General features: G+C 53.7%; 2 protein-coding genes across 10 annotated transcripts in view; one reads left to right on the top strand and one right to left on the bottom strand.

Annotated features, from left to right (window-relative positions):
• LOC110598738 (uncharacterized) overlaps positions 1-7,562 on the bottom strand; it is a 34,492-nt gene extending 26,930 nt beyond the window's left edge. The window contains exon 1 of one of the 2 annotated variants that reach the window (XM_078027648.1): positions 3,722-7,562. In XM_078027648.1, the coding sequence (XP_077883774.1) occupies positions 3,977-4,795 (819 nt within the window). In that variant the 5' untranslated portion in view covers positions 4,796-7,562 and the 3' untranslated portion in view covers positions 3,722-3,976. The remainder of the gene's footprint in view (positions 1-3,721) is intronic. The other variant, XM_078027649.1, reaches the window with a different exon arrangement.
• Adamtsl4 (ADAMTS like 4) lies at positions 4,505-15,881 on the top strand. 8 transcript variants are annotated; one of them, XM_078027635.1, is made up of 18 exons: positions 4,505-4,628; positions 6,886-6,913; positions 7,176-7,233; positions 7,549-7,880; positions 8,055-8,751; positions 8,986-9,088; positions 10,170-10,306; positions 10,556-10,760; positions 11,003-11,175; positions 11,278-11,389; positions 11,491-11,676; positions 11,844-11,973; positions 12,856-13,060; positions 13,334-13,510; positions 13,838-14,044; positions 14,149-14,328; positions 14,623-14,767; positions 14,906-15,881. In XM_078027635.1, the coding sequence occupies exons 2-18, from the start codon at positions 6,906-6,908 to the stop codon at positions 15,040-15,042; spliced, it is 3,192 nt and encodes a 1,063-aa protein (XP_077883761.1). In that variant the 5' UTR covers positions 4,505-4,628; positions 6,886-6,905; the 3' UTR covers positions 15,043-15,881. The 8 variants fall into 8 exon arrangements, with proteins under 8 accessions (XP_077883761.1, XP_077883760.1, XP_077883763.1 ...); XM_078027634.1 differs by having other exon boundaries at positions 11,491-11,751; XM_078027640.1 differs by having other exon boundaries at positions 4,507-4,628; positions 6,886-6,990.
• Positions 15,882-17,617: the final 1,736 nt, after the last annotated feature.

Here is a 17,617-nt window from a genome sequence, read left to right as displayed (position 1 = left end):
AAATAAGTGAAACAAAGGTACTGTGTCCAACTATAACTAAAAAATAAAAAATATTAAAATAAAAAGAAATAGTTATTATGACCCTACACCAAAGTTTCAGGGCCCGACCTGTGCACATTGGCTTTAAAATCAGTATTAGAATAGGGACAATCTGGGCTGGGGCTCAGTGGTAGAGCACTTGCCTAGCATGTGTGAAGCACCGGGTTTGATTCTCAGCACCACATATGAATAAATAAAGTCTACTGGCAACTAAGAAAATATTTTTAAAAAGGGACAATCTCTCATACTAGACCTTAATTTAAAACAGTGTTAATACAAAATTTTCTGAATGTATTGTCAGTTACATTTCTTAAAAATTTCACTTGCACACAACATACGTGGGTAACAGTGCCTGATTAGAAAACTGGTTCTCTCCAGCTGAGGTGGCACAAGCCTGTAGTTGCAGCAACTCTAGAGACTGAGGCAGAAGGATTGAAAGTTCACAATCAGCCTCAACAACCTGCTTAATAAGACCCTGTCTCACAATAAAAAAGGGCTAGGGGTGTGCTCAGTGGTAAAGCACCTCTGGGTTCAATCCCCGGCAATGGGGGGAAAAAAGGAAAGGAAAGGAAAACTGGCCCTCTCTTTTACTAGCTAGGAGATTTGGGGCAAATTCCTGGAATTTCTTTTTGTTTGCAAATCTGTACATGATGAGACAGTCTCTGCCTAACAGGACAGAGGGAGGTAGATGCGTAAAGCTCACATGGTCTCAGGTGCAGAAGAGAACAAATGCTATGGCATATTAGCTATGTTATGATGATGCTGAGGACTGAAACTAGGGCCCTTCTCATGCGAAGCACAAGTTCTACCACTGAGCTACACCATTAGGCAGCTATAGAATTCCTTTTTTTTTCAATGCTGGGGATCAAATCGAGGGCATTGAGCATGCTCAGCAAGTGTTCTACCACTGAGCTATACCCCAAGCCCTTACAAACTTCTTTTTATCCTTAAGACAATTTCCACAAACTTAATCTGATACTTCACAAGTTACTAAGGCATAGGAAAATTTCTCTCTCCTTTTTTTCTTTCATTTTTTTTCTCTTTTAATACTGGGAAGTGAACCTGGGGTGTTCTATCTCTGATCAACATCCCCAGCCCCTTTTATTTTTTGAGTCAGGCTCTCACTAGGTGGTTGCCTGGCTGGTCTTGGGCTTGTGATCCTCCTGCCTCAGCCTCCTGCCTCAGCCTCCTGAGTAGCTGGATTCCAGGCGACCACCACCGTACCTGACTAGGGAAATTTCCTTATGCAACTCTTTCAGGCCACTAAACCAGGAGAGTGGCAGCTGTGGTGAGAGCTCTTGGGTCACCATTTCTTAATGGAAGGGACTATTTTTGACCTTCAGTTCTCATCAGTTACAAATGTCAAAGGCAAACCTTTCCCTTGCCTCTTTCTAGATAAGTGTGAGCTGACAGGCTGTGACAGGCAGCACTGAAAGCTACCTAACCTAGAATATCTCCCTTGGCCTCCCAGGGGGCATTTGGTCTGCATTGTACTCTGAGAACTGGGCAAAGGGGCTTCCCCTCAGAACCCAGAACTATAAATATGCCTCTGGGTTGGGACTGTGTAGCACCAGGAGTCCCTGATAAACCACCCGGCTGGGAGTGGGTCATTAACCCGTTTCTTCCCAAGCCCTTTGGGAAAAAGGAGGACCAGAACCCAAGTACCTTTTGAGAGGCACCAATAAAGGCCTGCAGTAAATGTGGCCCGCAGTCGGGTTTGTGATGTGCTTCCTGTTTGAAGTGGTTGTTTGCTTTTAGTGATTTGTCATATTTCTAACCAGAGTATCTTGAAAAATAAAAACCCAGGGAAGCGAGGCATGGTGGTGCACACCCGTAATCCCAGTGACTGGGGGGGCGGGGGTGTAGAGGGGGTTGCTGAGGTAGAAGGATGGCAAGTTCCAGGCTGGCCTTAGCAATTTAGCAAGACCCTGTCTCATAATCATAAAAAGGTCTGGGAGCATAGCTCAGTGGTAGAACACCCCTGGGTCCAATCCCTAGTGCCACAAAAACAAAACAAAACAAAAAAATGAACCCAGTTGAGGCAGTAGGATAACAAGTTCAAGGTCAGGCTTGGTATTTATCAAGACACTGATTCAAAAAAATAAAAAAGAAGTGCTAGGGGTATCCCTCTGTTTTGGAGTTTTATTCCTAATACTGCAAAATGAGTGAAATAAAAGCTGTTCTTTTGCTGGGGATCAAACAGAGGAACTTGCTCTGCCACTGAGCTGTATTCCCACCCTAAAAGCATTTTATATTTTCACCCAAGATATTCTTAGACCTAATGTCTGCTTCTGCTGAGCCCAGGATTAACTGACCTCCAAGCCACTTTTATTTTTTTATTTTTTTTTAATTTTTAACCTTTTTTATTATTAGAGATTTAACCCAGGGTTCTTTACCGCTGAGCCACATTAAGGCTGGCCTTGAGTTTTCAATCCTCCTGCTTCAGCCTCTCAAGTTATTGGGTTACAGGTATGTCCCACCATGCTGGTTCCAAAACACATTGATTTATTTAGTTTTGATACCTGGGATTGAATTCAGGGGAGCTTAATCACTGAGCTGCATCCTTAACCCTTTTATATACATAGGTATATATTTAAATTTAGAGACAAGTTCTTTCTGGTTACTTAGGGCCTTGGGGGGATGGTGTAGAGGGGGTTGTAGAGGCTGGCTTTAAATTTGCCATCTGGTATTACAGGCAAGCGTGTTCAAGTCACTTACAAATAAACAGTTACACTGCCTGCAGTGGTACATGGCCTACAAACCCAGCTACTTGGGAGGCTGATGCAGGAGGATTGCAAATTAGAAGCCAGCCTAGGCAATTTAGTGAGCCCCTGATTCAAAATAAAAAGGGTAAGGAATGTAGCTCAGTGGCAGAGAGATTGTAGGTTTAATCCCCAGTGCCGAGGAGAAAATAAAATAAAAGCAGCTTTAAAGCACTGAATAGATTTAACAAAACTGGACTCATGAGTAAATGGCAAAAAAAAAATGTAAAGGTAGGGCTGGGGATGTGGCTCTGCGGTAGAGCAGTCACCTAGCACTTGCGAAGCCCTGGGTTTGATCCTCAACACCTAATAAAAATAAATAAAGGCATTGCGTCCAACTAAACTAAAAAATAAATATTAAAAAATAAAAACAAGTCCCACAATTAGCCACAACATTAATAAAATAAAATAAAAATTTAAAGGTAGTAGTGACCAGCCCAGAGCGGTGGCACCTGTCTGTAATCCCATCTGCTCAGGAGGATGGCTAGTTCAAAGCCAGCCTCAGCAATTTAGCGAGGCCCTAAGCAACTCAATGAGACCCTATTTCAAAATAAAAAATAAAAAGGGCTGGAGCTCAGTGATAAAGCACCCCTGGGTTCAATCCTTAGTATCAAAAAACATAAAATTAAAAAAAATAGTAACCATTTATCATCTCCACTATGCCCGCCGTTTTACATATATTACTTATTTTTAACCTGAATACATTGACAATGCATGTGGTTAAAAAATCCAAACGTGGGGCTGGGGATGTGGCTCAAGCGGTAGTGCGCTCGCCTGGCATGCGTGCAGCCTGGGTTCGATCCTCAGCACCACATACCAACAAAGATGTTGTGTCCGCCGAGAACTAAAAAATAAATATTAAAAATTCTCTCTCTCTCTCCTCTCTCACTCTCTCTTAAAAAAAAAAAATCCAAACGTACAGAGTAAAATGGGAAAGCCTTTTCCACGGCTCTGCAAACCTGCACCCCTCCCCGATGTCGCCAACACTTCTGAGCTTGGGTGCATTCTTGCAAATATAAGTGGATCGTATCTTCAAGTCTATCTACGTCAAGTTAGCCCCACTTTAGAGATGAGAAAACTGCGGCAGAGAGGTGGTCGTATTCACCAAGCTCGCAGGACCGACCCCGGGTTCACGGCGGACGTTCACGGTGGGGTCAGTCCGCCTCGGCCTTAGCTCACTTTCCTCGCGCTACTGCCTGGGTGCCTCGCCGTGCGGATGGAGAAACGCGGCTCGCAGAGGTCCTCGGCACTCGGAACCGCACGGGGGACGGAGCTGGCTGGGCGTGCAGGGGAGGCCGTGGGGAGGACAGGGCCTTGACCCGCGTGGATCTGTGGTCGCCCGGGGCCAACTCGGTCCGAGGCCAGCGTTCCGCTCTGGGGCCAGCGGCTTGCCCAGGCCACCAGCACAGACGCCCCAGGGCCCTGCTGCCCTCGAGCCTGGGAAGGCACGGTGCTACCCCACAGTCGGTCCGGAGGCCGGCGGTGTTGGGGCGCCGAGCTCCAGGCGGTGCGGGGACCTCCAAACCCACGGCGCCTCCCAGTCCGGCCGTCGGGGGCGCCCGGCACCGAGGGCGACCGCCCGCGGCCTCGGCTGGGTGGCCCGGAGGACGCGGCCGTGGGGTCGGGGGTCCCCACCCCCGGGCCGAGGGGCGCGGGCCCCGGCGCGTGGCGGGCGGGGCGCCGTGGGGCGGGGCGCGGGGCGGAGCCTCGGCCGGAGGCGGCCGTGTCCCCAGCCCGGCCCGGGGCCGCAGTGGCCGCCGCCGAGCCAGGCTGCTCAGAGCGCCCGGGCGCAGACGGGTCCGCGGGCCGACGGGGCGCGCAGAGCAGGTAGATCCTCCCCTGTCCCCACCCGTCCCGCGCCTAGACCGCCACCCGCGCCGCCGCCGCTCCCCGAGCTGAGCGGTCGCGCCCCCACCACGACCCCGGACCATCCTCCAGCCCCTGGGGTTGAATTCCTGGGGAGGGGGTCTGATCCGCCGGTACTCTGGCCCCATCCTCCGGGCGGCCAATGAGCCAGACTTCCTACCAGGCACATAGTAAAGTTGGAAAACATTCCCAAGACCTCCCTGCACGCGCTGGCGCCTCTGCCTCCCTCCTCCAGGGGGATGCTTTTCGAGGGCATGTCCTCCCTCCCCACCCCCGACAGACACTTTCACTCCTGGAATTGAGGGACAGGGTCGCTGACAGGGATGCAAGTGAGTGCCTTTGATACAGCTCAACCTGATGGCGCAGGAGGTTGACCCAAAGGACAGACACCTGTTGGATAGTCCTCCAGGCCCCAGGAGAGGAATTCTGACTCAGGACAGGGACTCTCCACTGCCAGCCCAGAACCACACTATCTAGCCCCCACCCACCAGCAGTGGCCCATTTCCTAGAGTCCCTTGGGTGTTGGAGAAGGGATTAGCTCTGCGGCAGTCGCTCTCCTTGATCTCTACTGGCCAGAGTGGGAGGTGTGGCCAGAAGGAGCCCAGGTTTGTCCTGAGCAGGGTCCAGCCTGGTACCAGAGTGACCAGTTCTGACCTCTACTTTCCTCACCTTGGTCAGAGAGAGACACCAGATGAGGGACATGAAAAGGGGTGAAAGCACAAATGTGTGTCTGTTTCCACAGAGCAGAGGGTATCGGCCCCCTGCCCAGCTGTGCAGGGGAGGGTGGGGTGAGACTTTTCCAGAGAGGGAGCCAGGCCTGGCCCCACCCCAGGAGCTCACGTCACCCCCACCCCTCACTTCTCCAGGGAACTGCCAAAGCCAGCTCAGGACAGGATTATGTGTACTGGGTAGACCTGTGAAGAGAAGCAGCAAGAATAGACCCCGGGGAGTCGAGGGGAGCCCAGGAGAGGGGAGTGGAGCAGGCAGTGACCCTGTCTCTGCTTCCCTTCATCCCCAAGTAACATCCAGGCAGAGGGCTGAGAGTTGGGTTGGAATGTGGGTCCTTCTCTGGAACCCTATCTCCCCCTCCCATCAGGGCGGAGTTGCTGACCTCAGTGGCCAGCCCAGCCAGGGGAAAGAGAGGCCACCATCAACCCCCTCTCAAGCTCCAAGCAGCTGAGGTGGCCCTGCCCTGTGGCTCAGCCACTTTGATCCCTCCCTCCAACTCTGAGTCCTGGGGTCCAACAGAGAGGCTGGAGCTGAGTGGTGCTACCCCCAAGCACATTCCTACCCTTCCCTCTGCGTTTTCCTGCCCCTAAGCTGGCTCGGCCTCCTTGGATTCTTCAACGGGTGCCTTTCAGATCCAACAGAAACAGTGCTTTTTTTTCCTGGAAAGCAGGACTAAGACAGGATGGGGTTGGGGGTGGGAAGGGTTCCTGGTGAGAAGGAAGGGACTGGAGGGCATGGGTGGGTGAGTCAGGCTTTGACCAAGCCCTACTTCCCCAGTTTTCAGAGCTAGACTCCAGAATGCACTTCCCAGCATTCCAGAATGAAAGGGCTGTGACTGGGCACCAAGGGCAGCTCTGGCTGCATGGCTGTCCTTCCCAGGTTTCCCCAGCCATTACAGCTGTGCCCCAAGAGAAAAATAACTGCATGAATAAGGCCCCCCAGAGCCCATGCTGAATGGATGCTGGCATGGAGGGGAGTTAAATCACCCTCTTCTCTAGAGATGAAGCCTTCAACCCACTTAGTTTATTCCTTGGCCAAAAGCGTCAGAGACAGGCTGAGATGGGCCTGTTCCATCCATAAAGCAGCTTGGTAAGGGAAGAAAAGGCCGGAGTCAGGTAGGAAACAGAGGGGGTGTCTGATGTCCTGCCCAGCCTGCTGCCCACCTTCCCAAGGAGCCCCGGAGGGCAGGAGCCGGCCAGATAAAACAGCCCCTGGAACAGCTTCTGGCATTGCACTGCCCCCCACACCCCTCCTCGGGACTTAGGGAGGAGCTGAGAAGTCCCTACAGGGCCAAGGGGAGGGGACCAAGCTGAGTTGGGAGGCTGAAGTCAGACCCCCACCCTGAAGCTTCAGCAGATGGAGAAGGCAGCATTCCTTCCTGCTCCCACCCTCAGATCATACCCCTGCTCCCGAGATGTCCTTCTGAGGAGTCACCTCTCTCAGCCCTCCAGCTGGCTGAAGAGGTAACCACCGGCTTCTGTCCCTGCAGAGCGCAGTCTCCACGCCCTGATGCCTGAGTAGGGATCCTGGCCGGTCCCCCCCTCCCTTGCCCAGGGGCAGTGCTGGGTAGAGAGATGGAGAAGTGGGTGGGCAGGTAAGAGGAGGAGGGAAGGCTCATCCATGGATGTGGGTGGAAGGGTCACTGGGAGGGTCCAGGAAATTGAGGAGAAACTTCTGCTTTCTGAGAAGTTGGCAGAAGTGGGAATTGCTGGGGGGGAGGGGCGGGCAGTGTCGCAACACCTCTGGCTCCGCTGGTGCATCCTGGCCTTTGGTTTGCAGGCCTCGCCTGTGTCTTATGCTGCTTCTGTCCCTCCCTCAGCTCTGCCTGGACCAGGAGGTGAGCTCTGGGCAAGTGGGCGGCCACCAGCCCCTGCCTGGGGTCTTTCCATCTCCCCTAGCCTCCCAGGCTGCCTCCCCAGGCCAAGTCTCCATTTCCCACACCTTCTGCTGAGCTGTGGTCCCCTTCCCTCATGCTTGGCCCCCTCAACTCCCTGGCTAACTCCCTAACGCTTGACAAGGACACCGAAGGCTAAGGTCGCCTCTGATGTTGACCTTCAGCCAGTAACAACTGCCTAGCTCCAGGCCTGGACTAGGTACCTGGAGGGTCCCCCTCAGGTCACTCTAATTCTCTCTGCCCTTTTTCTCTGTGTAGGTGTTGTCTCCTCAGACACCCCCAGAGGAGGGCTGGGGCCCTGAGGGTGTCTGGGGATCTTGGGACCAGTGGGCCTCTTGCTCCCAGCCCTGTGGGGTGGGGGTGCAGCGCAGAAGCCGGACATGTCAGCTCCGCCCAGGCCTGCCCTTCCCTCCCAGACCCCCAAGACACCCAGAAGCCCTTCGACCCCGGGGTCAAGGCCCTAGACCCCAGACTTCCCGAGAAACCCACTCCCTGTACAGGCCACCGCCTCAGGGAAGGGGTGGCCCCCTTCGAGGTCCTGCTTCCCAGCTAGGGAAAGAAGAGACCCAGGAAGCTCAGGGGCCACAGAGGTAAGGCTAGGAGGACAGGGGTGGGCCTCGGGTAAAGGGGTTGGGGCTTGGTGAGGAAAAGGGTAGTAGAGGACACTGTGGTCTAGGAGGTTGGTCTTTGGTGCCAAGAAGTAGGCTGGAGAGACAGGTCAGTGATGGCCAGAGCTGTGACCCCATGTCTGCAACACTCTTCAGGTCCCGGGTTCGAGACCCCATCAAGCCAGGAATGTTCGGCTATGGAAGAGTGCCCTTTGCCTTGCCACTGCACAGGAGCCGCAGGCACCCCCCGAGGTCCTCCAGATCTGAACTTCCCCAGACCTCTTCTGGAAGGGAAGGACACTTTCCATCCCTGAGTCCCAGGGCAGAGCCATCCTCTGCAAACTCTGGCTCCCAGACTCAGCTCCCTCCTTCAGAACCATCTGCCCCTATCCCATCCCTCCCAGAAGAACCCCCAAAGTCTGAAGCTGCTCAGAACGAGGTGCCCCCAAGAACCAGTCCTGTCCCCACACAGCCTCACCCCATAGCCCAAGCCTCTAGCACAGGGTTTCCCTCACCTTCCCCTTCCTTGGGAGAAAGTGGCTCTTTCCACATGTCTTCTCAACCAAGAATGCCACATTCTCAGGGATGGGCCAGTCCCTGGGGAGCAGGAAGCCGCCTTGACCCTTTCCCTTCTGTCCCTCGGGGACAAGGTCAGCAGAGACAAAGGCATTGGAGACCTGGGGGAAACCCTTATGGGTCCCGCAGGGAGCCTGCCCCTCACCCACCAGATGGCTGGTTGCCTCTGCTGAATGCTGGACCCCACTCCAGCTCCCTCTGGAGCCTCTTTGCTCCTAGCAGCCCTGTCCCAAGATGCTCTGGGGAGACTGAGCAGCTGAGAGCCTGCAGCCAAGGGGTGAGTCCTTCCCTGGGCCTTGTCTCCCTAGCCCAGAATTCCAATCTGGTTCCCTAACACTGAGCCTGGGTCCTTGTCTGACCTGGACCTGAAGGAGAAGGGTTCTGGCATCTGATCTCAGGGAGGGGGTTAGAGGCTCTTTCATAGACCTGACCCTCCCCAACTCCCCAGATCCAGCCCTGGCCCACACCCAAGTATCCCTTCCCGGTTCTCTTTTGTGTCCCCCCACCTCAGCCCTGCCCACCTGAGCAGCCAGATCCCCGGGCCCTACAGTGCGCAGCCTTTGACTCCCAGGAATTCATGGGTCAGCTGTACCAGTGGGAGCCCTTCACTGAAGGTGAGGTGCTAGCTGCCGGAGAGCAGGTGGGCGTGATGGAGGGAGGGCCCCCCTCACTCTGGGCCCCATGTTTCCCCACGCAGGCCCTCTCTTTCTCTTCTGTCATACCTTCTTACTCCCCTGAGCTGGGCCAGAGAGATTCAGCCCAGCTCTGGAAAGGGGAGGGGACTTTAGATGTCAGATGGTGACAGGTGGTCAGCAAAGGTGTCAGGCTGGGAGAGGGAGGTATCCAGAAGTGTCCTTTGGTTAGCTTCCTCTGGGAATATGTCCATCCTAAGAGGTGGGAAGTTGATGTGACACGGGAGGTCCTGTCCAGACGTCACAGTAGGAGCAGAGGTGCCACGGCTCCTGGTGGTTTCAGTTGCACCGAGACAACCCTTATAAGCTTTGAACTTATGTAATCATAGGTGGTAGAAGTCCCGTAATGGCCAGGGGCAGTGACAAGCACCTGTAGTCCCAGCTACTTAGAAGGCAGAGGCAGGAGGATGACTTAAGCTCAGGACTTTGAGACCATCCTGAACAATATAGAGAAACCCCATTTCAAACAAGAAGCAAACCTTGATGGTCTCATGGCCTCTATTGACCTGATCAACATTTCTTCTTTTTTTTCTTTCTTCTGTTTTTGGTACCAAGGGTGCTAAGCCACTGAGCCACATCAGCAGTCTTTTTTTTTTTTTTTTTTTTTTTTTTAAATTTTGAGACAGGTCTCACTGGGTTCTTACAGCGTGGCTGAGTTGCTGGGGCTGGCTTCAAAGCTGCGAGTCTCTTGCCTCACCTCCTGACATGCCAGGCTCTCACCAGTCTTTTTTTCTTTTCTTTTCTTTCTTTTTTTTTGGTGGTGCTGGGGATTGAACCCAGGGCCTTGTGCATGCAGGGAAAGCACTCTACCTACTGAGCTATGTCCCCAGCCCTCTCACCCGTCTTTCAATGTGTGGGACTGTTATGTTTCCTTCAGTCACACCAGTTCACCTCAAGATGTCCCTAGGTGACATCAGTAAAGCTGCTGTCAGGACTCGGGGCTCTTTCACTCTTGGTCTCTCACCAGGGACCTGGCTAACCAACCTTCCACCTTGCCTTCTAGTTCAGGGTTCCCAACGCTGTGAGCTGAACTGCCGGCCCCGCGGCTTCCGTTTCTACGTCCGTCACACTGAAAAGGTCCAGGATGGGACCCTGTGTCAGCCTGGAGCCCCCGACATCTGTGTGGCCGGACGCTGTCTGGTGAGGGAGGACAGGGTGTGCATGTGCACAGAGTCTCTTTCAGTCATCGTTACAACCGCAAAGTAACAGACTCCCCCAGGGGAAGCTCTGGCCTGCCACGCTGCGCAGGGCTCTTGCCAGGCTCTCCCCACATCCCCGAGCGTGGCCGGGGCGCTGGGGCTGGTGACGAGCTGAGGGCCCCGCGTGGACCAGGGTGAGCAAGGGGGCATCTGGTTTCCATGTGACCCTGCCTCACCTCACTCTTCCCAGAGCCCTGGCTGTGATGGCATCCTCGGGTCTGGCAAGCGTCCAGATGGCTGTGGAGTCTGTGGGGGTGACGGTTCTACCTGTCGCCTCATTTCGGGGAACCTCACGGACCGAGGGGGCCCTCTGGGCTATCAGAAGATCCTCTGGATTCCCGCGGGCGCCTCCCAGCTTCAGATTGCCCAGCACCGGCCCAGCTCCAACTACCTTGGTGAGCACCTGGCCCCCGTCCTGCCCCACCTCCCTCTGGTCTCTCGGTTCTGCTTCCCAGGCTCCTATTCAGCAGGACACACAAGCCAAACAGGGAGAAGTTCCCCCTCTTTCTGGGGAAATGAGGAAGCCGAGATGGCTTAGGGTATCTTAAGCGCTGGGTGGGATGCACGGAAGGGTCAGGAAGTCGTGGGGAGGAGGACAGAATGACTAACCTCCAAGTTCCGGATCTCTCCCTTTCAGCTCTTCGTGGCCCTGGGGGCAGGTCCATCATCAATGGGAACTGGGCTGTGGATCCCCCTGGGTCCTACACAGCCGGTGGAACTGTCTTCCAGTATAACCGTCCTCCTCGGGAGGAGGGAAAGGCAGAGAGTCTGTCAGCTGACGGCCCCACAACCCAGCCTGTGGATGTCTATGTGAGCCGGGGCCGAGAGGAAGGCCTGTCCTCTAAGAGCAGAGCCACAGGGGTCCCGTGGGAGGACCCCACACCCCCCCTTATCACCTCCTCTCCCCCCCAGATGATCTTTCAGGAGGATAACCCTGGAGTCTTTTATCAGTATGTCCTCGCTTCACCACCTCCAGTCCCCCAGAGCGCCACTGCGGAGTCTCCCATCCATCGGGTTCAGCCTGGTAAGACTCCATTGACCCCCAGACCCAGGAGGAGCGGAGAAGCGAGAGGAGCTCCAGGTGGTAGGAGGCATCTGATCTGCCTTCTCAACTCCCCTGCACAGAGAGGCTGAGGGGGGAGCCCCCAGCTGCTTCAGCACCCCGCCCAGTCCGGACCCCAGGCACCCTCCAGCGCCAGGTACGGATCCCCCAGATGCCTGCCCCTGCCCATCTCAGGACACCCCTGGGGTCTCCAGCTGGATACTGGAAACAAGTGGGACACTCCAAGTGCTCAGCGTCCTGTGGAGAAGGTGACTTCAGACCTATGTTCCTGACATTTCAGTCCAGATGCCCAACTCGACGCTCCCAACTGCATATCCTAGATCGTGGGTCCACACCTTGACCTGGGACCTGGGACCCCATGGAAACTGGGTTTAAACCATCCTGCTTCCCCTGACTACCCTTTCCTCCCCTTCAGGTGTTTGGCGCCCCATTTTCCTGTGCATTTCTCGAGAGTCAGGAGAGGAGCTGGATGAACACAACTGTGCCATGGGTGCCAGGCCTCCAGCCAACCCTGAACCCTGCCACAACCCGCCGTGTCCTCCATAGTGAGTAGAGCCCACAGGAGGGTCAGGATACTAGAAACACAGAAATTGCTCCTGGACTTGCTCCTCACTCACAGGATCTTACCTGGACTGTGCATTCAACTTGACATTTCCTGGCTACAAAGAGACAATCAATACTAGATTAGAATGGTTGAGATAACTGGGGATGTGGCTCAGTGGTAGAGCACTTGCTTAGCCTGGGTCAGGCCCTAGGTTTGATCACCAGCAGCAAGGGGGAAAAAGAAAAAACAGAAATCAAAAGAGGCAAGAGAAATTAACTGGCAAACATCCAATTCCTTTTGCCAAATGGGGTGGCACATGCCTATAATTCCAACGATGGGAGGCCGAAGAAGGAGGATCACAAGTTCAAGGCCAGCCTCAGCACTTAGTGAGATCCTAAGCAACTTAGCAAGACCCTGTCCCTGCCGTAAAAAATAAAAAGGGCTAAGGATGTAGCTCAATGGTAAAGCCCTCTGGATTCAATCCCCTATACCCAAAAAAGGAAAAGAAAAGATTGGGGCTGGGGCTGGGGCTCAGTGGTAGAGCATTTGCCTAGCATGAGTGAGGCACTGGATTTGATACTCAGCACCACATAAAAATAAATTAATAAAATAAAGGTCCATCAACAACTAAAAAAAAATTCAAAAAAAAAAAAAAAAAAAAAAGAAAAGAAAGAAAAGATTAGAATGACTGACACCCCATAGACAGCAAGGAAACCCCGCAGTGGCAGTCTAAGTTGCCACAAGGAACCAGACTCCAAATGCTAGAGGTGCCCACTCTCCTCCGTGGGGCCCCATGCCCAGTACGTTTCTTCTCCTTGCACATGGCAACCCCACACCTCTGGTCCCTGTCTCTCCCTCTCCCCTGCCCTGCCTGTGCCCACAGTTGGGAGACTGGTGAGTGGACATCCTGTAGTCGCTCCTGTGGCCCAGGCACCCAGCACCGCCAGCTGCACTGCCGGCAAGAGTTTGGGGCAGGTGGCTCCTCTGTGCCTCCGGAACGATGTGCACATCTTCCCAGGCCCAACGTGACCCAGCCCTGTCAGTTGCGCCTCTGTGGCCATTGGGAGGTGGGCTCTGCCTGGAGCCAGGTAAGTGGGCCTATGCAAGGAAGACCCGGAGAATTGGACATCAGTGAACTAGATTAGTATTTTTTCCACTTCCTTCTTCATCTGCAGAAACTTTTTACAAACAGGATCTCATATGAAATCCTAATATATGTCATATAAGAGAAGAACCAGAGACTGGAGGCCTGGAGCCCCATGCTCAACCTCCTCCTCAACCCACAAAAGCTTGTACCCACTGGGTAGGGGTGGCTATCAAAGGCAGATCCTGGTTCATGGATTCCCCCTCACCCCCTCAAGTGTTCTGTCCGGTGTGGCCGAGGTCAGAGGAGCAGGCAAGTTCGCTGTGTTGGAAACAACGGCAAGGAAGTGCATGAGCAGGAGTGTGCTTCGGGCCCCCCCCAGCCCCCCAGCAGAGAGGCCTGTGACATGGGGCCCTGTACCACAGCCTGGTTCCACAGTGAATGGAGTTCCAAGGTGGGCCCCACAGCCCCTTAACCAAGTCCTGTATCCCTGGTGACCGCACTCAGTCCATCCTATCAGTCTTCTCAACACAGCTCAAAATGCATTTATTGAAAAAATACCTATTATGTGCTTTATTCTGGGAACTCAGAAATAAGTGAGGAAAAACTTATGTCAGAGTTCTGGACATGCAACTGTCATTACCCTTGCCCAGCTGGTACCTCTGGGGCATTGCCAAACCTCTGGGAACAGGACCCAGGATGCTTCCATCCCAAAGCCCCCTCCTTCCTGTTCCAGTCACCAGCAGCCTCCCTTCATATAGGACACTCTACTTCTCAACAGTGCTCAGCTGAGTGTGGGACAGGGATCCAGAGACGTTCTGTGGTCTGTCTCAGGAGTGGGGAGATGCTTAGGGCAGGGCCAGAGGAAGCAGGAACAGGAACCAGTGAGCAGAGCTGCCCACCAGGAAGCCGCCCTCCTGACATGCGTGCCTGCAGCTTGGGGCCCTGTGAGATCACCAGGTGTTGGTACACAGGGCCCTGGGGGGAGGTGAGCTGAGGGTCTGGGAGGGGGACAGAGCGGGGATTACAGTCCCAGCAGGAGTTCACATCCCCAGTTGGGAATGATTTCTGTTTTCCCTTCCCCTATATCAGTGCTCCTCAGAATGTGGCTCTGGCACACAGCGTAGAGATGTCATCTGTGTGTCCAAACTGGGGACTGAGTTCAATGTGACTTCTCCTAGCAACTGTTCCCACCTGCCCAGGCCCCCTGCTCTGCAGCCCTGTCAGGGTCAGCTTTGCCAAGACCAATGGTTTGCTACTCCCTGGAGTCCGGTGAGTGCCTGGTTCCCTGCCCTGCTCAGCCTGGGCCTCCAGAGAAGGGGGAGTGCTCATCACACTGCATGCCCCACCCCAAGTCTCTGAGCCCCAGGACAAGCCCAGCTGAGGTTTCACATTGTCCTATTTTCTATAGACTTAGAGGACAGGTGGGCCTTCTCCACTTGGGATTTCATAATGTCCCCAGATAATGTACCATCACTACCTTTCAGAGAAGGAGGTGGTAGCCTGGGGTTAAAGAGGAACCCTGGGGTCAGCAAAAGTCTGATATGACAGCTGTGTTCTTCCTAGTGTTCTCGCTCCTGCCAGGGGGGCACACAGACAAGAGAGATCCAATGCCTGAGTGCCAACCAGACCCTCAGCACTCGATGCCCTCCACACCTGCGACCCTCCAGGAAACGACCCTGTAACAGCCAACCCTGCAACCAGCGCCCTGGTAAAGTGCCCCCTCTCCCCAACCCCCAACAGAGTGGAGTTAGCTGAAGTCTAGGTGGAGGAGAGAGGGGACCAGTGGGAGGGGAGTACAGCTCCGGATGGATGAACCTTTGTACCTGTTGGCCTCCTCTGTCCTCAGATGATCAGTGCAAGGACAGCTCTCCACATTGCCCCCTGGTGGTACAGGCTCGGCTCTGCGTCTACCCCTACTACACAGCCACCTGTTGCCGCTCTTGTGCCCATGTCCTGGAGCGGAGCCCCCTGGAGCCTGCCTGAAATGGTTCCAGGACACTCTCTCCTTATGTTTCTGATGCCATCACTGGTCTCATCAGTCAACCCACTTTGTACTCCCTGGTTCTCTAGACTGCCTCAGTCTCACCAGGGTGTCCTCCAGGATGACTACAGGGGCAAAGTGACTGAAGGGGACTATCGAGAGGTGTGACTGGGTCTGTATATGTGGTATGATGGTGTGTGTGCACAGATGTCCCCAGATGTGTATCTGGGCCTGCAGGGGTGTGCACCCCCTTACCTGTGTGTCACTTCCCAAAAAGAAATTATTTAAATTGATAAGGAGTGGGGAGGGGACAATACTTGTTTCCCTGAGACTTTTCTAAGCTGAGAGAAAAGCAAGTTTGCAGTTCCTTACTAATCTGAGCTACTTAAAAAGTGTGGCTTCTCCATCAAACACAATTTTGTGCCCTAAACCTCATCTCTTATGTTCAGGCCTCACATCTTCTCAACCATCCTTCTGGACTGGGGGGTGGAGCTCAGTTGTAGGGCACTGGCCTAGCATGCCCAAGACAAGTACTAGGTTCCATCCCCAAGTACTCCAGAAATTAAAAATGAACCACCCTTTTGTCTTTGATCCCATTTCCCCTTACCCAGACTCTATTTCTTTCTCCCTACTTAGCTAAGGGTGGGAGGTCAGCCATATCAATCCTGCTTTACCCACAAAGGATTGCCTCTTGGAACAGGGACCAGTTGGGCAGAGGGTGGAAGAAAGAAATGTTACCATAAGACACTCTAGCCTCTGTCCCCACTTCCCACCTCCTAAAATAGTTCCTTCCCCAGAACTAATTTATTTTTTATTAAAGTTGATTATGACAAGTAAGAAATATGCCTTTCATCGTCCTTGTGGGAACACAGCCATCTGAGCCACCTAAGCAGTGTGAGGTCAGAATTGAAGGTAGGAAGGGTACTCAGGTTCCATCCTCAGCACCACTTAAAAATAAATAAAGGTTTAAAAAAATGCACAAAGGGCTGGGGATGTGGCTCAAGCGGTAGCGCGCTCACGGTTCGATCCTCAGCACCACATACAAACAAAGATGTTGTGTCCGCCAAATACTAAAAAATAAATATTAAAATTCTCTCCCTCTCTCTTTAAAAACAAAAATGCGTAAAAAGTGGAGGGCTGCTGGGGATGTGGCTCCGTGGTTAAGCACTCCTGGGTTCAATCCCCAATATCAAAACAAAAAAAAAAAAAACGTGCCTGGGTCAAAGGGAGAGGATCCTGGCCAGCCCCAGTCTTGCAGGTCACTCACTGGCCACTAGGAGTCACCACTTCTCCCAGTTTAGATGTGAAGTTGGGATCTTGGCTCCTGAGCTATGGGGGTTCCTGGGAGGCTCTCTCTGTAAAGTCTGGGAACACAGTAGTACTTTTTTCAGTGAGGCTGAGCTGAATGGCTGGCCTTTTGGGGCTGTTTTCCTCTTCTCTTTGGCCGTTTTTCTGCCTCCCCTTCTTTTCTGTTATTAGCAATTTTCCTGTTAAGCTCTTGGTTTATTGCTTTTTGTGGGGGTGGGGGCATGATTTCTGGCCCCCTGTCCCTTGAAGAGGAAATGATTAGAGGAGGAGGAGCCTGGCCTGCCTTTAAGGGCCCTGGGGCTGGGTGAGGGAGCGCCCACAGTACTGAATGTCCTGCCAAGGACACATTCTTCAGAAGTGTCTCACCCTAGTCTCCTCCCTCTGCTCCCCCACCCCCTCCATTTTTTTTTTTCTCAAGGTAAATAACTTTGTGAGGTGGTGTGACCCTGCAGTTCTGACACCTGAGTTCCTTACTTATGGAGACCAGATTTCCCAACGGGTGACAGGAGTAGTTGCCCCTCCATTGAGGCCACCTTCCCATATCTGCCTCCCCTCTGCCTGGGGGCTGGCTAAGACCATGGCTAAAGGGCCTGAAGAAACAGTCTAACCCCATGACTGGGTCCAGTGAAGGACACCAGAGCTGCCTGGGGGACAGGGTTTCTCTAGCAGTCTTCCTCCCCTCACAGTGCCACCCTGGTACTCAGGCCTTCCCTGGGCTGGATGTGGCTGAGAAAGAAGAATTTGGGCATCTTGGAAGGAGACTGGATGAGGAAGGAGGCAAAAAGAGTGACGGGAGGGAAGGAAAATGAAACAGACTTCAGCCAGGGCAGGAGTGAAGAAAAGGGTCAAGGAAAGGGACAGTCCAGTCTAAAGAGATGTCAGGTGGGTTCCCCATGGACCTGTAAGGGGAGTCAAACAGGCGAGGAACCAAGGAAATGGGACCTAAGCCAGTCTGCAGATGCCGGAGGCTGAAAGTGGAGTCTGGAGGGGAGGAGGTGCAGTGCAGAACCCCAGCGCTCCCCACAGTTCCTGGAAACAGGCTGCAAGCTGGGTGGAGGCGCAGCTCAGCTGACTGGCCAGCCCTTCCCCTCCCTCTTTAGCCTCTTAAGGCTGTTGCTGGGCAGGTTTGGAGTTTGGTTTGAGTCTGAGAACCAATCACAGGTGGAGAAAGAAGCAGTTTCTCCTTGTGGGGTTCCCCCAGCCTCCAACACCTCTTTTCTCTTTCCCAGAACCCCTGGAGTCCCCTCGCTGTCTCCAACTCTCATTTCT

This window comes from Ictidomys tridecemlineatus, chromosome 11 (genome assembly GCF_052094955.1).
Source record: "Ictidomys tridecemlineatus isolate mIctTri1 chromosome 11, mIctTri1.hap1, whole genome shotgun sequence".
Lineage (NCBI taxonomy): Eukaryota > Metazoa > Chordata > Mammalia > Rodentia > Sciuridae > Ictidomys > Ictidomys tridecemlineatus.
This window is presented reverse-complemented; position numbering and strand designations above follow the sequence as displayed.

Coding starts and splice junctions, on each gene's coding strand:
- Adamtsl4 (XM_078027636.1), top strand. CDS start 6,971: ATGGAGAAGTGGGTGGGCAG. Junction 11,974..12,855: donor AACCCGCCGTGTCCTCCATA/GTGAGTAGAGCC, acceptor CTGTGCCCACAG/TTGGGAGACTGGTGAGTGGA. Junction 13,511..13,837: donor ACAGTGAATGGAGTTCCAAG/GTGGGCCCCACA, acceptor ACTTCTCAACAG/TGCTCAGCTGAGTGTGGGAC.